The 12,991-nt window shown below is 36.7% G+C and overlaps 2 protein-coding genes across 4 annotated transcripts; one reads left to right on the forward strand and one right to left on the reverse strand.

Annotated features, from left to right (window-relative positions):
* Positions 1-84: 84 nt before the first annotated feature.
* nat15 (N-acetyltransferase 15 (GCN5-related, putative)) lies at positions 85-5,444 on the reverse strand. Of its 3 annotated transcripts, XM_052549811.1 has the most exons (7): positions 5,216-5,439; positions 4,278-4,393; positions 4,058-4,187; positions 2,352-2,448; positions 2,014-2,248; positions 1,694-1,877; positions 85-1,604 (listed from the first exon to the last, which is right to left on the reverse strand). In XM_052549811.1, exons 2-6 carry the CDS (start codon positions 4,385-4,387, stop codon positions 1,721-1,723), a joined length of 729 nt encoding a protein of 242 aa, XP_052405771.1. In that variant the 5' UTR covers positions 4,388-4,393; positions 5,216-5,439; the 3' UTR covers positions 85-1,604; positions 1,694-1,720. The 3 variants fall into 3 exon arrangements, 1 of the variants encoding a protein (XP_052405771.1); XR_008152734.1 differs by having other exon boundaries at positions 1,694-2,248; positions 5,230-5,444; XR_008152733.1 differs by having other exon boundaries at positions 1,694-2,248; positions 5,220-5,443.
* Positions 5,445-10,217: 4,773 nt separating this feature from the next.
* On the forward strand, positions 10,218-12,638 carry dnase1 (deoxyribonuclease I). The gene is made up of 9 exons (XM_052550316.1): positions 10,218-10,376; positions 10,571-10,709; positions 10,777-10,865; positions 10,943-11,029; positions 11,122-11,234; positions 11,788-11,900; positions 12,040-12,194; positions 12,274-12,367; positions 12,492-12,638. Exons 2-9 carry the CDS (start codon positions 10,572-10,574, stop codon positions 12,537-12,539), a joined length of 837 nt encoding a protein of 278 aa, XP_052406276.1. The 5' UTR covers positions 10,218-10,376; position 10,571; the 3' UTR covers positions 12,540-12,638.
* The last annotated feature ends 353 nt before the right edge of the window (positions 12,639-12,991 follow it).

Consider the following 12,991-nt stretch of genomic DNA (forward strand, 5'->3'; position numbering starts at 1 on the left):
AACGACTACTACCGTAAAGCCTCAAAACATTCAGAGTTTGAAATGTACACAAAAAGTATCATCATAAGCTACTATACAAACAAATGCTTGCACAATCTCAGTTTATTTATTTTCTCTCTTAAGTCATCTCAAAATGCTTTTAATGCATGTATGAATAATCAATTCATAAATGAAGAACAGACACAGAAGGATGCAGATGGACAAGAGCAATACAACAAATAAAATTCATTTAGTTCACATTTAAAAAATCCTCTCTAGTCTACGATCCTCTCAATGAACACTAGAGGATGCTTCACAATTCAGGTACGATTATGTAAAACATTTCAGTTAATATTTTCAGTAGTTCATGTCACCTACATGTTGATCATCATCTCTTCATAATGTATTTTTATTTTATTTTATTTTAACTATAAGAGTGTAAAACCTTTCCCCTGTTTAGATTCTTAACAAAAGAAATGATAACGCAATGAAATGTGAAACACAACAATGTAGCAGTTCACAGGAATGTAACATTAAAACAGACAATTGTAGATTTACACACAATCTCAAAAGCACAAGGTGACAGTGGTTCTATTATACTGACAATTAGTTCAAAACAGTTATTCATACATGCAATTTTGTTTTTACAGATCCAGAAATGGACGAATACCAGACAATTCCAAATACATGTCGGCCAATTACATATGATGGAACAGTTTCTGTAAGGTTCCTTATGTAATCTCACAGCAATGTTTCTCTGTAAACACCCTTCGCCGATAAACCAGTGTTTCATCAAAGACATCATGAACATGAATGGAGGGCCAAACAGAGATAAATAAAAAAAAAATGATATTGTAAGTCACGTAATGCAGGAGTGATCTATTGTTAAATGTTTTATTTTGTGTGTAAATCCCTGATTCACAGCAACATACCAAAATTCAAGCATTCATCCCCCCACAGCATTCATTTATTTCCCCTTTAAAAGAACAGAAAGTACACTGCGTGGAATGGCAGGATGCAACTCTCTTGCTAAATTAAGATGATCTGAATTTAAAAAGCCTTCACATTTGAATTTGACAGCAACCATACACATTTGGCGAGATGGAGGGTTGTATGTAACTGCATTATTTTCCCTTCATAGCAACACTACATTCATTTCCTCTGTGCAAATGTTATTTAAAAATCATCAAACTTAAAACTGGGGGCTAAAATATATGCTTCGTGTCCAAGTGATCCTGCACAAAACCAAACACTAGTGCTTGACACATGCACGAAGGTGACTAAATGAAAAAAGTATGCATACTTCTACCATCAAACCCTAAAATCATCTTTATAGAACAGTCACAAATAAAAAAAAGATCTATTTATATTAAAAATCTGGATTAACAATAGAATATTTCAACACAGCAGCAGAATTACAGGCATGAAGTGGAGAGTTTATATTAAAAAGGGCAATCTACTGATGACTAGGCATATATATATATTAATTAAAGTATATATAGGTACAGTATATACATGTAAATTATACAAGTATAATACACTGCTCGAGACCAGAGAGATCGGATATCAGTCTTCGCATTCCTCTTCAGCATCTGATGTGACCCAAAAAAATCAATAACTTCCACCTGATAAATAAGACATCGTTAGAGCTTAGAAGAAAATGAATGAGACATTAAACAGAAGTGATCTCTGTAGGTGGATGAGTCAGGCATACCCTGCACTTTTGTGACCTGACCGATCCTCACATTGTTCTGCTGTACTCGATGCCGCTCTTGGAAGAGATGCCCGACCACGGCAGAAAGCTGCGCAGCAGATTCTGTGCTTGCCGGTAAATTCTCTGAGGGATTGAGCAGGGGCTCAGACTGGCCAGTGCCGAACCTAAATGATGAATATAATCAGTGCTGAGTGAGTCAAGGAACACTACAAGACAACTGGGAATATACACTACTGTTCACGGTACGGTTGGTAGGATTAAAAAAAAATCTGTTTTTGAATCTTATTAACATCAATGCTGCATTTATTTGAAAAGGATATAAGAGAGTCCATGGAGGATGTCCGCCATTGATGTAGAGGACGTAGGTGAAGCCATCCTTCAGCACTCCTCGTATAGAGTAATAATACGGTAAATAGTGGTGCTGTTTAAAGTCTCTGTCCTCATAGAAGTGAATGGCAGTGTTATTAGTGGTGAGCACATGCAGGTAGATGGCTTTACAGTGGTCCTGTGCCGTGGTGGAGATGTGCTCCTTTAGACTGTCTAGTAACAGAGAGCCTGCAAAGAAAGAGAGAGAAAGAAATACGAGTGACCTTTCAAACTGTTGGGATACTGTTCACACAGTTTGGAAGAATAGGTGAGACAAGCGTCACCCTCTCACCTATTCCATGTTTTCGAAACTCCTTCACGACCCCTAAACTCAGGATGTACGCAACTTGAGTGTCAACAGGAAAGCTGGAGGCCAAGATGTCTCCATCCTGGTGGAGAGAAGTAGATGCTGAGTCAGAAACACAGACGGTTAGCTGGGATAACACTAGAATAACAAAAACCAATGATTTGGATTTTGGTAATAGTTACTGACATATTGAAGGAGTTAAACGTTTTTCAAGGGGTCTTTTATGCTCACCAAGACTGGATTTATTTGATTAAAAATACAGGAAAATTGGCAATTATTATCATTATTAAAAAATTATCATTATTATAAATTAAAAATACATTTTTCTATTTTGATATATATTCAAATGTACTTATTCCTGTAACGCATTTTCAGCAGAAATTTTTGCATGTTTCATTGCATATTATTTAAGTACATAGCAAAACTGTATATTATATTCTGTCTATTATATAGTCTGGTCTGTGGAAAAGCATTCAAGTTTGATTGTACAGTTTAATTGTATTTCATGTACAGAACTTGTACATATAAAGGACTTTGATTTTGATGTATAGTACTCATCATACATGGGTTTACTGAAAGTAAACTAACAGTAATATCTAACTTGCATAATATAAAAGCACTCGTGAACACGGAGATTACCTAGAAGTAGATTTAGTAGGAGGTGACCATGAAAAGGTAAAATCCTTTCTAATGAAGGTCAAATCCTTTGCTACGTGCAGAAATTTAGTCTGTAACCTAATTAATCACCTGCTATAAAAAGGCTTTGGATATGTCAGAAGAACTTAATTATGATCCTTTACATCAAAGCTCCAGAGGAACTACTGTTCATGGTCAAAGTCATCCAAACCTCATCCAAACATTTATTAATCAATAGCATAAAACAAAACAAAAATCCTCTCACACATTCATAGACATTAAAGGAATAGTTGACCTAAAAATACTAATTTCCTGAAAATGTGCTCACCCTCAGACAATCCATTGAAGAATTTGATTTGAAGAAATTTAGCATTACATCACTTGCTCATCAATGGATCCTCTGCAGCAAATGGGTGCCGTCAGAATCAGAGTCCGAACAGCTGATAAAAGCATCATCATAAACCACATGACTCCAGTCCATCAATTAATGTCTTGTGAACTGAAAATCAGTGCGTTTGTGAGAAACAAATCCATCATTTTGCCACTGATTTAACTTAAAAAAAAGACCATAATTCATAATAAGACTTCCAACAGTAAAAAAAAAAAAAAAAGACATATTTGATTCGAACTATTTTTTAAGTTGTTGTTCTTGATCTGTGCATATTTCTTCCTTGATTCAGGAGAGACAACATTTTTCCTGGAGAAAATTATATATTATGGACAGAGGACTCGTTTTAATATCTTAATGATTAACTGGAGTGGTGTGGATTATTGTGATGTTTTTATCAGCTGTTTGAACTCTCATTCTGACGGCACCCATTCTCTGCAGAGGTTCCATTGGTTATCAAGTGATGTAATGTCAAACTTCTTTTAATCTGTTCGACCCAAACTCATCTCATCTGGGATGGCCTGAGGGTAGGTACATTTTCACATGTTTATTTTTGGATGAACTACTTTAATCACAGAATGTATTGCACCATTATAACAAGCATTATTTTATTCTCACACAGTTTTTCCTCTGTGTCACTGACTCGGCATACACATGAAAGCTGTACCTCTTTGTGCACTTTCGTTCTGCTTTTTATTTCTGCCACAATCATCCCGACAATTCCCCCTCTAAAGGTGGCAGCCAGAGAGAAGAACTTCTTATTTGATGTGATGTCATGGTACCATGAGTCCGGATACCTAAAACACAAGCGAGCCAATAACAGAGCGTGTTAGACTTGTACCTGACCTGTATCAAGGGATGGCTTGGTTAGCTGTTTCAGCACTCACTCAATGGGAAACCACTCTCCACAGAGCACTTTTATTCTCTCTATGTCATCGTGGCAGAGCAGGCGGAGCTTTATTTCACTGAGGGCGGTGTTAGGCACCACGTCGGTCATTCACACCTGAGAGAAAGAGTTAAGATGAAGAGTTCAGAAGAGCAAAACAAGCTGAACCACATGCATCTCAGTTTGAAAACCATTACTTGTACTGAGCAGTCCATTATGTGGTACGAGATTGATGGCCTGGGACATTGCGGTCAGCATGTGTAAAAATCGTGTCCAATGACTAGCTTTTAAAAGCTTTTAACTACTTGTTTATTATCATCTCTCTACCAGAGATGTTGTCACTTTGAGGAGAAATATAAGTGCTAAAACATGCTAGAGTTTGCTGTCAACTCAAATGGCATCAAATGGAACCTTGTACACGATGTTGAACTAAACAGAAAACATGTTTGCCATAATAATTAAGCAAATTAAAAAAACTGTATTGAACAAATACCACACAATTGACACTATGATACTGACACAAAGATGCGTTAATTACATCAATCTCATCGTAATCCAATTAAAGTTCAGGAACAGAAAATTCAATTCTGTTAAGTCATTTTACTGTCGAGTAACCCACAAAAAGCCAAAACTGAACGACAACTTCATAATCTCCCAAGCTAGCAGCTAGTTAGCACTCCTGTCAAATCACATACTTTGATTTTACTGAGCCAACTGAAAAAAAAAAAAAATATATATATATATATATATATATATATATATATATATATATATATACATATATATGAATAATTAAAAGAATGTTTTTAAGAATCTCTAATAGCATGATGAGGGAACGCAGTGCATTCAAATAATCAATCTGTCAGACGCATTTCCTTTATTTGTTTACATGCTAACAGCTACATGCAGAATTATTAGCTGGGATCTATGATTCCTAACCTGCCTGGTTTTACCGCTTGGATGAGCAGAAGGATATTCAGTCGTGTCTTTTTATTGCCGTGAAGAAGGCTCACTGCTGCAGTAGCATGGCGGTAGTGTGTGAATTTGTGTCCGGAGCGGAGATAACACATTCAGTCAGAGGATCGTATTTGGCTCCTCAATGCATTAGCTTAGCCGTTAGCACTTCGACAGACTCTGGGCAGACACTTCCGGTGTAACACTAAATTCTGTGAGTTTGGTAGGCGCTGTTGTCACTGTTAACTCGATCACACAGGCACGTTCATTATTATTTTTTTTTTATTTATTTATTATTTTTTTTTGCAGTAAAATAATAACAATTACAAATACACAAACAGAATAAAAACAAAAGACAATGAGGGTTACATCCATTAACCCAAGGTATACTACGTTAGCTTATAAGAATCACACTATCAAAGAGTGTTAAAATGCAAAATCAAAATACTTATTATAAAAATAATAAAAATAATACAACTGGGCATATCAAAGTAAATAAATAACAGCGACATTTTATATACCAGTAATTAAAAGGATATATCAGTCACTATAAGCATCTTCGAAAGTTCCACAGAGAAGACTAAGCGCACCAGAAAACATCAGATTTTTGATGCAGATCATGAGTTAGTTTTTCCAGAGGTAAAAGAGTAGCGACCTGACTCAGTCACATATAAACTGAGGGTATCTGAGGAGTTGACCATGGTAATAATATAATTTTTTTTGCTAAATAAATACAGAAGTTCAGCACACTTTCTTTGTCACAGTCAAGGCACAGACAAGCTTTACAGTTCAGAAGGTAAACATTTGGAGACAATGCAAAAGTTTTTTCAATAATCTTTTGAATAATCATGTGGATCTCTTTCCAGTAACCTTTGATTTTATCACAATCCCAAAACACATGCATCACTGTGCCAATGTCAGACCTACATTTGAAACATAATTGAGAAAAATTGGGGAATATTTTATGAAGGTGAACTGGAGTAAGATTCCTGATTCCTTAGATTGTTCCTGGGCCGAAATTGAGACACCTCTGGGGAAAACACATGTACAAACAGATAACCATTTCTCCAAGTCCTTTTCCCATATCATCCTCAAAGAATCAAAAGTTAAAAGACCTACATTAGACAGAAAAGAATATAACTCAGAGATCTTCTTAACAGTAATTGAAGAGAGAAGCTGTTTTTCCACTTCAATAAGATCAAATCATATATTACCTTCTTATGAGTGTGACTCCAAAAAGTGAAGTCTTCTCTTTTACTGCTATCCCATGAAGTATGCCTACTTAAGAATTTCTTAAAATGTTTACATACACATCCAAATCTTTCCTGTAAATAAAAAGGAAGGAGGTTTGTTTTTGTTGTTGTTGTTGTTGTAGAAAATGTACATTCATGAATGTAATATATGACAAGAAATAGCAAAACTTCAGAAGTGAGAAGGGCCTATATCAGAGAGTACCCCAAAAAATTACATTTTGGGGTTTATGCAGAAGTTTGAAAATAAATATTTTTTTTAATGAGTTGGGTACACAGCTTCATGAAATGTTAATTGCACCTGTGAGTCAGATGAAAGTTAACCATGGTTTTATTATACCATGGAAAGGAAAAGAAGTAAAATGTGGCCAACGATAGTGTCCCATACTTGGAATTTGTGCTCAGCATTTAGCCCATCCAAGTGTACACACACAGCAGTGAGTAGTGAACACATACTCACAAACACACCCGGAGAGCAGCCACCCAGGGAGCATTTGGGGGTTCTGTGCCTTCCTGATGGCTCTCATCTCAGTCAAGTGCTGGATATTCACTCCCCCCACCTACAATCCCTGCCAGACCTGAGACTTGAACCCATGACCTTCGGGTTACAAGTCCAACTCTTCATCCTTTGGGTCATGATTGCCCTATAGTTGTACCACGCAGGAATTGAACCCACCACACGAAAGGTCTCTGTGCCAGCGGCTTGGCAGAGCGTGCCACTCAGATGCCACACAATTGTTGTTTTTTTGGCATATCGATTACCATTTGTATAACCACAGTTTTACTACAAATACCACGGTTAAACTATGGTTAGTGTAGAAAAACAATGGTTAATTTGTAATTGCACAACTATAGTAATAATTTTTTTGGTTTTATTTGTCATTTTCATAAGGCTACTCCAAATTATCCTTAAACTGTAATGATTTTATTTTTTATTTTTTATTTTCCCCGTTTTCTCATATTTTAGCCTTGTTTGTTAGGCCTACTTGGAACATTTTATGTATATATTCTTCAGTGTTCTCCTGAAGATGTACCTTTAGGTTCACTATGCAGTCATATTATAATTATTAGTTTATCTTGCATCCACCACATAGTACTTTAGGTTCACCTGGGAGAGAGGACACCTCTTACAAAGATATTTAACTGCAGAAACACCCACTGATCTGCCACTTAACGTCATATTCAGCACAATATAAAGAGTTCTGTGAAGCCTTAAGGAAAGAAAAAAGAGAGCAGTGCAGAGAGACACACATCTCCTCTGCTCCAGACTGAATTCTGGATATTAGATAATAATAGTTTGCCAAACTGAGATTCTGAGTTGTGTATTATCAGCTAACAGAGCCAAACTGTGTTTGTGTCCTTGCTTATTTTCAAGCTAAATTTAAATAGAAGTTTATGTGTTCTTTTTATTTATTTGTTTACATATTCGATTAAGTTAAAAGGGAAGCTTTAGGAAGAGAGTGTTTTTTCCTTAAATACTGCTGGTTGATAATTAGAGACTCATCTATTCGAGGTAAGCAACAACAACAACCAAAAAAAAAGTGTTACGTTATTGGCTTGTGGAATCTGGGATTTCACCAGAGTCCGCCACCATGGAGGATGGGGTGGTTTCGTCTGACATTAGGAGCTATTTCAGACAGGGGCCTTCCTGATGTTGCCATGTCAGAGTCTTCTGTCGACCCAGTTTTAGCAGTTAAAATGAAGGATTTGAATCTCCGGATTAAGCAAGTGAAGCAAGAGATATTACTTTGCGCATTATATAGAGGTGAAGGCAGACCAAGCTTTAAAATTACAGCACTTAGAGCTAAATGATCAGGACATGAAAAACTGAGATGCCATCAACAAACTCATCAAACTTGGTAGGAAAAGAAACAGGAAACGAGCTTGCTTCTTCTGTCTTGACCCCAATTATCTAATTTACGATTTTAGGGCTTGGAAACAAAAAGTTGCTGCTTAACGACTTCCTTCGCATAGAGTTGATCAGGTTGTTGATTGTGTCCCGTGGAATGTTGGTCCACTCCTCTTTAATGGCTGTGTGAAGTTGGCAGGAAAGTTGGCAGGAAATTGGCAGGAACTGGAGCACACTGTCGTATACACTCATCAAGAGCTTTTCAAACATGTTCAGTGGGTGACATGTCCTGTGAGTATGCTGGCCATGCAAGAACTGGGATGTTTTTCAACTTCCAGGAATTGTGTACAGATCCTTGCAACATGGGGCTGTGCATTATCATGATGCAACATGAGGTGATGGTCGTGGATGAATGGCACAACAATGGGCCTCAGGATCTCGTAACAGTATCTTTGTACATTCAAAATGCCATTAATAAAATGCACTTGTGTTCTTTGTCCATAACATACGCCTGCCCATGCCATAACCCCAAAACCACCATGGGCCACTTGATCCACAACATTGACATCAGCAAACCACTCTCCCATACGACGCCACACACACTTTCTGCCATCTGCCCTGTACAGTGAAAAGCAGGATTCATATCCGTGAAGAGAACACCTCTCCAAAGTGTCAGACACCATCGAATGTGAGCATTTGCCCACTCAAGTCGGTTAGGACGTCGAACTGCAGTCAGGTAGAGACCCCGATGAGGATGACAAGCATGCAGATGAGCTTCCCTGAGACGGTTTCTGGCAGTTTGTGCAGAAATTCTTTGGTTATGCAAACCAATTTTTGCAGCAGCTGGCTTGTCTCAGGCGATCTTGGAGCTGAAGATGCTGGAAGTCGAGGTCCTGGTTTGGTGTGGTAACACGTGGTCTGCGGTTGTGAGGCCGGGTGGATGTACTGCCAAATTCTCTGAAACGCCTTTGAAGATGGCTTATGATAAAGAAATGAACATTCAATTTATGGGCAACAGCTCTGGTGGACATTCCTGCAGTCAGCGTGCCAATTGCAGGCTCCCTCAAAACTTGTGACATTTGCGGCATTGTGCTGTGTGATAAAACTTCACATTTTAGAGTGACCTTTTAATATGGCCAGCCTAAGGCACACCTGTGCAATAATCATGCTGTCTAATCATCATCTTGATATGCCACCCCTGTGTGGTGGATGGATTATCTCAGCAAAGGAGAATTGCTCAGTAACGCAGATTTAGACAGATTTGTGAACAATATTTGAGACAAATAGGCCTTTTGTGTATACATAGAAAAAGTCTTAGATCTTTGAGTTCAGCTCATGAAAAATGGGGGCAAAAACAATAGTGTTGCGTTTATAATTTTGTTCAGTGTATTTATCTCCTTTACTCTGGGACTCGAGTGATATGTACATGCAACATATTAACTTTTTGTTTGAGTTCAAATTCTAAATAAATAAATAGGCTACATATATAGGCCTATTTTCTTCATCTGAATGGCACAATGCCTTCTCTTGCACTGAAGTTGGATGTTTTAGGCAGTGGGTTCAGTTAACAGGGGTCAGTTCAGCATTCTAAAATTACAAAGTAGATAATAAAGTTATAATTACCATTTCAAACAGGCTTTCTACACAAAATCTTTACAAACAGATGAATGATATACAGTATTAGTATATGAACAGTCACAGACAAGCTGTGGTACTATTCTTTCCCTGTATTTCAGAAAGTTCAAAACAAAACCTGCTCTTTTGAGCTGCAATAACAAGCTACAAAATAAATATCTTAATTTGTCTATCTAACACCTGTTTAAAGTTACATTGTCTTATCGCCCATCTGTTTATTTCCCATGGAGAAAGTGAGCAAGAGGCTGGTGTCTTTACACAGTAGTGGTAAATAAAAACTCTCCAGAATATGTGATACCACTTTATTCCCTGAGAGAGGGACTTCCCAAGTTCGGGTATACAAAGACTTAGCTGTGCGAAAAACTTTTCTCCCTGTTCTCACAGCCTAAGCGAAAGCAGAGCTCAACAGCAGGTAAATCAATTTTCATTGCATATTTTTAAAACAGATGCATATTTATTGTATTTGTTTATTAAGATTCTGTGTGAGTGGAAGTGTATTTATGCCCTTACCCTTTCACCTGTATTGCTATGTCTAATTTGAAATCTGTATTAGGTATGACTACTCTTTAATTACTGTCTAACTATGTCCTCTATCTCTATATACAGCATGAAGATCATTACTACTCTAGGTCTACTCCTGGTATCTGTCCACCTTGGACACTCCTTTCTTATTGGAGCCTTCAACATCAAATCCTTCGGGGATTCAAAAACATCTAATGCCACCCTGCTTGACATCATTACCAACGTGAGTGACAGGCAAACCTATAAAATACTTCCATGCTCTCATTTGGTAACTGTATTGTGTTTGTTAGGTAGTACACCGATATGACATTGTACTCATCCAAGAAGTGAGAGACAGTGATCTCTCTGCAACGAATAAGCTGATGCAAAGTGTGAATGGGTATGCTGTCTTAACTGCCTATTAGTTACTGTATTTATTTGTATAGATAAATTAATAAATATTATTTTCATTATCAGAGGTTCTTCACCATATGAATACCAGTACATTGTAAGTGAGCCCTTGGGTAGGAGCACTTATAAAGAGAGATATCTCTTTATTTACAGGTAACATTTAGTTTATATATCATATACGATTATATGTGTGTGTGTGTGTGCATTTCATATCAAATTAACAATTACACTTTTATTTTCATCAGACGTCAGTCAGTGTCCGTTGTGAAAAGCTTCCAGTACGATGATGGATGTGAATCCTGTGGAACTGATACTTTCAATAGAGAACCCTTTGTTGTGATGTTCTCCTCTAATACAGGTGGAGGTCCAAGTCATTATGAAAATGTTAGCAGTAATGCAGTGAGAACGTACTGTACAGCAAATGATTTTCTTCCATTGTATATATATATATATACATATATATATATATATATATATATATATATATATATATATATATATATATATATATACAATGCAGTATTGATCTATAGAAATGTATCAAAAGCCAACTAAGACTTCTAAATTGTTTAAAAGATTTCAGTTTAAAATAAACGCAATTCCTTTCAACTTTCTACTCATGAAAGAAACCATGAAAAGTGTATGACAGTTTTCACAAAACAAATATTACAAATTACAGCTGTTTTCAACACTGATTAGGTATTAGAATGATTTTTGAAGGATACTATGATGTATTATAAATACAATGACTGTACTTATTCTATTATTATTTATCAAGGAATTGGCAGTGATTGAATTTCAACGATAAAAAGGAATTTAGAGCTCACAGTGACACTAAACAACATTCACTTCTTATTGAGCTGATTGAGCTGGTAGTGCTATTGAGCACTAACGATTATTTTTTTCTATAGCTGTCCAGGAATTTGCCCTCATTCCTCAGCATACATCCCCAGAAGTGGCTGTGACGGAAATCGATGCTCTGCATGATGTCGTCGTGGATGCTAGACAACGTCTGAACACAAATGTAACTATGTTTTTGCATAATGACTGTATGAACTAGTTCTGCTAACATGGCAGACATTTCAACTCAATTTCTATTGTTCTGAACATGCTAATTTACAATTTGATTTGGAGGATTTGTCTCAATTCAAATTTGGTTTCAGAACATCATGCTTTTGGGAGACTTCAATGCTGGCTGTAGCTACGTTTCAAATTCAGAGTGGTCCAAAATACGCCTCCGCACAGACCAAAGTTACACCTGGCTCATCCCTGATAGTGCGGACACAACTGTCACACACACCAACTGCCCCTATGACAGGTAGGAAGACATCAGGGGCTATTTAGCTGGATAAGATAAACCTGTGTTATGAAATTATTCATAATATGCTTGAAAAAAGGATTGTGGCCACCTCTGACATGATGAGAGGAGTGTCTGCTGGATCAGCGCAGGTCTTTGACTTCATGCAGGCCCATGGATTGAGCCAGAGTTGGGTAAGGACAGGTTTTGCCTCATTGGGATTCAGTATCCTAAACATTTGACCTAAGAAGCTCCCTGGAGAGTTGAGTTATTGCTGAGTGTATTCCTCTATCTGAAGCATTCATGTCTCTCTCACAGGCGCTGGCAGTGAGCGATCACTTTCCAGTGGAGGTCAAGCTCCTGTGAGAAACATCAGGGTTGTTCCCTCGCAGCAGATGTACACTACAACGCTAATGCTTGATGTGTAGTGCCGTCTTAGACTTAATAAAAAAATAAGAAAATTCATTTTATAGCTATAAGAAACACGATTGAATGTGAATTACATTTTTGCCCTCAATTCTTCTGTTATTATTATTCTAGTAGATTTACTACATTAAGAAACAAATGTTGTAGAAAGATTTTTTATTCAGAAAGTAAATTTCCTAACTACAAAGAAATGGCACATTGAATAAAATGTAATATTTTTTTTTGAAAAACTGAAATAGTATTATCAATGGTATAATCAATATCCAATAATCTCAATAAACTTCAACAAAAAATACTGTGTATATAAAGATTTGTATTTTTGTAAAATTTTAAGGAGTTCTTGTAAAATATAATTACAGATTACAAGTTCTGAGTAATATTAATCAATAACA

Source organism: Carassius gibelio, chromosome B3 (genome assembly GCF_023724105.1).
Source record: "Carassius gibelio isolate Cgi1373 ecotype wild population from Czech Republic chromosome B3, carGib1.2-hapl.c, whole genome shotgun sequence".
Lineage (NCBI taxonomy): Eukaryota > Metazoa > Chordata > Actinopteri > Cypriniformes > Cyprinidae > Carassius > Carassius gibelio.

Bases quoted from the DNA above. Each gene is read 5' to 3' on its own strand.
- nat15 (XM_052549811.1), bottom strand. From the start codon at position 4,387: ATGACCGACGTGGTGCCTAACACCGCCCTCAGTGAAATAAAGCTCCGC. The intron at 2,449-4,057 runs GTACAGCTTTCA...TCTCTCCACCAG, and splicing joins GAACGAAAGTGCACAAAGAG to GATGGAGACATCTTGGCCTC. The intron at 1,878-2,013 runs ATATCCTTTTCA...CTCACTCAGCAC, and splicing joins CATCCTCCATGGACTCTCTT to TGATTATATTCATCATTTAG.
- dnase1 (XM_052550316.1), top strand. From the start codon at position 10,572: ATGAAGATCATTACTACTCTAGGTCTACTCCTGGTATCTGTCCACCTT. The intron at 11,030-11,121 runs GTAACATTTAGT...TATTTTCATCAG, and splicing joins AGATATCTCTTTATTTACAG to ACGTCAGTCAGTGTCCGTTG. The intron at 11,235-11,787 runs GTGGAGGTCCAA...TTTTTTCTATAG, and splicing joins GATGTTCTCCTCTAATACAG to CTGTCCAGGAATTTGCCCTC.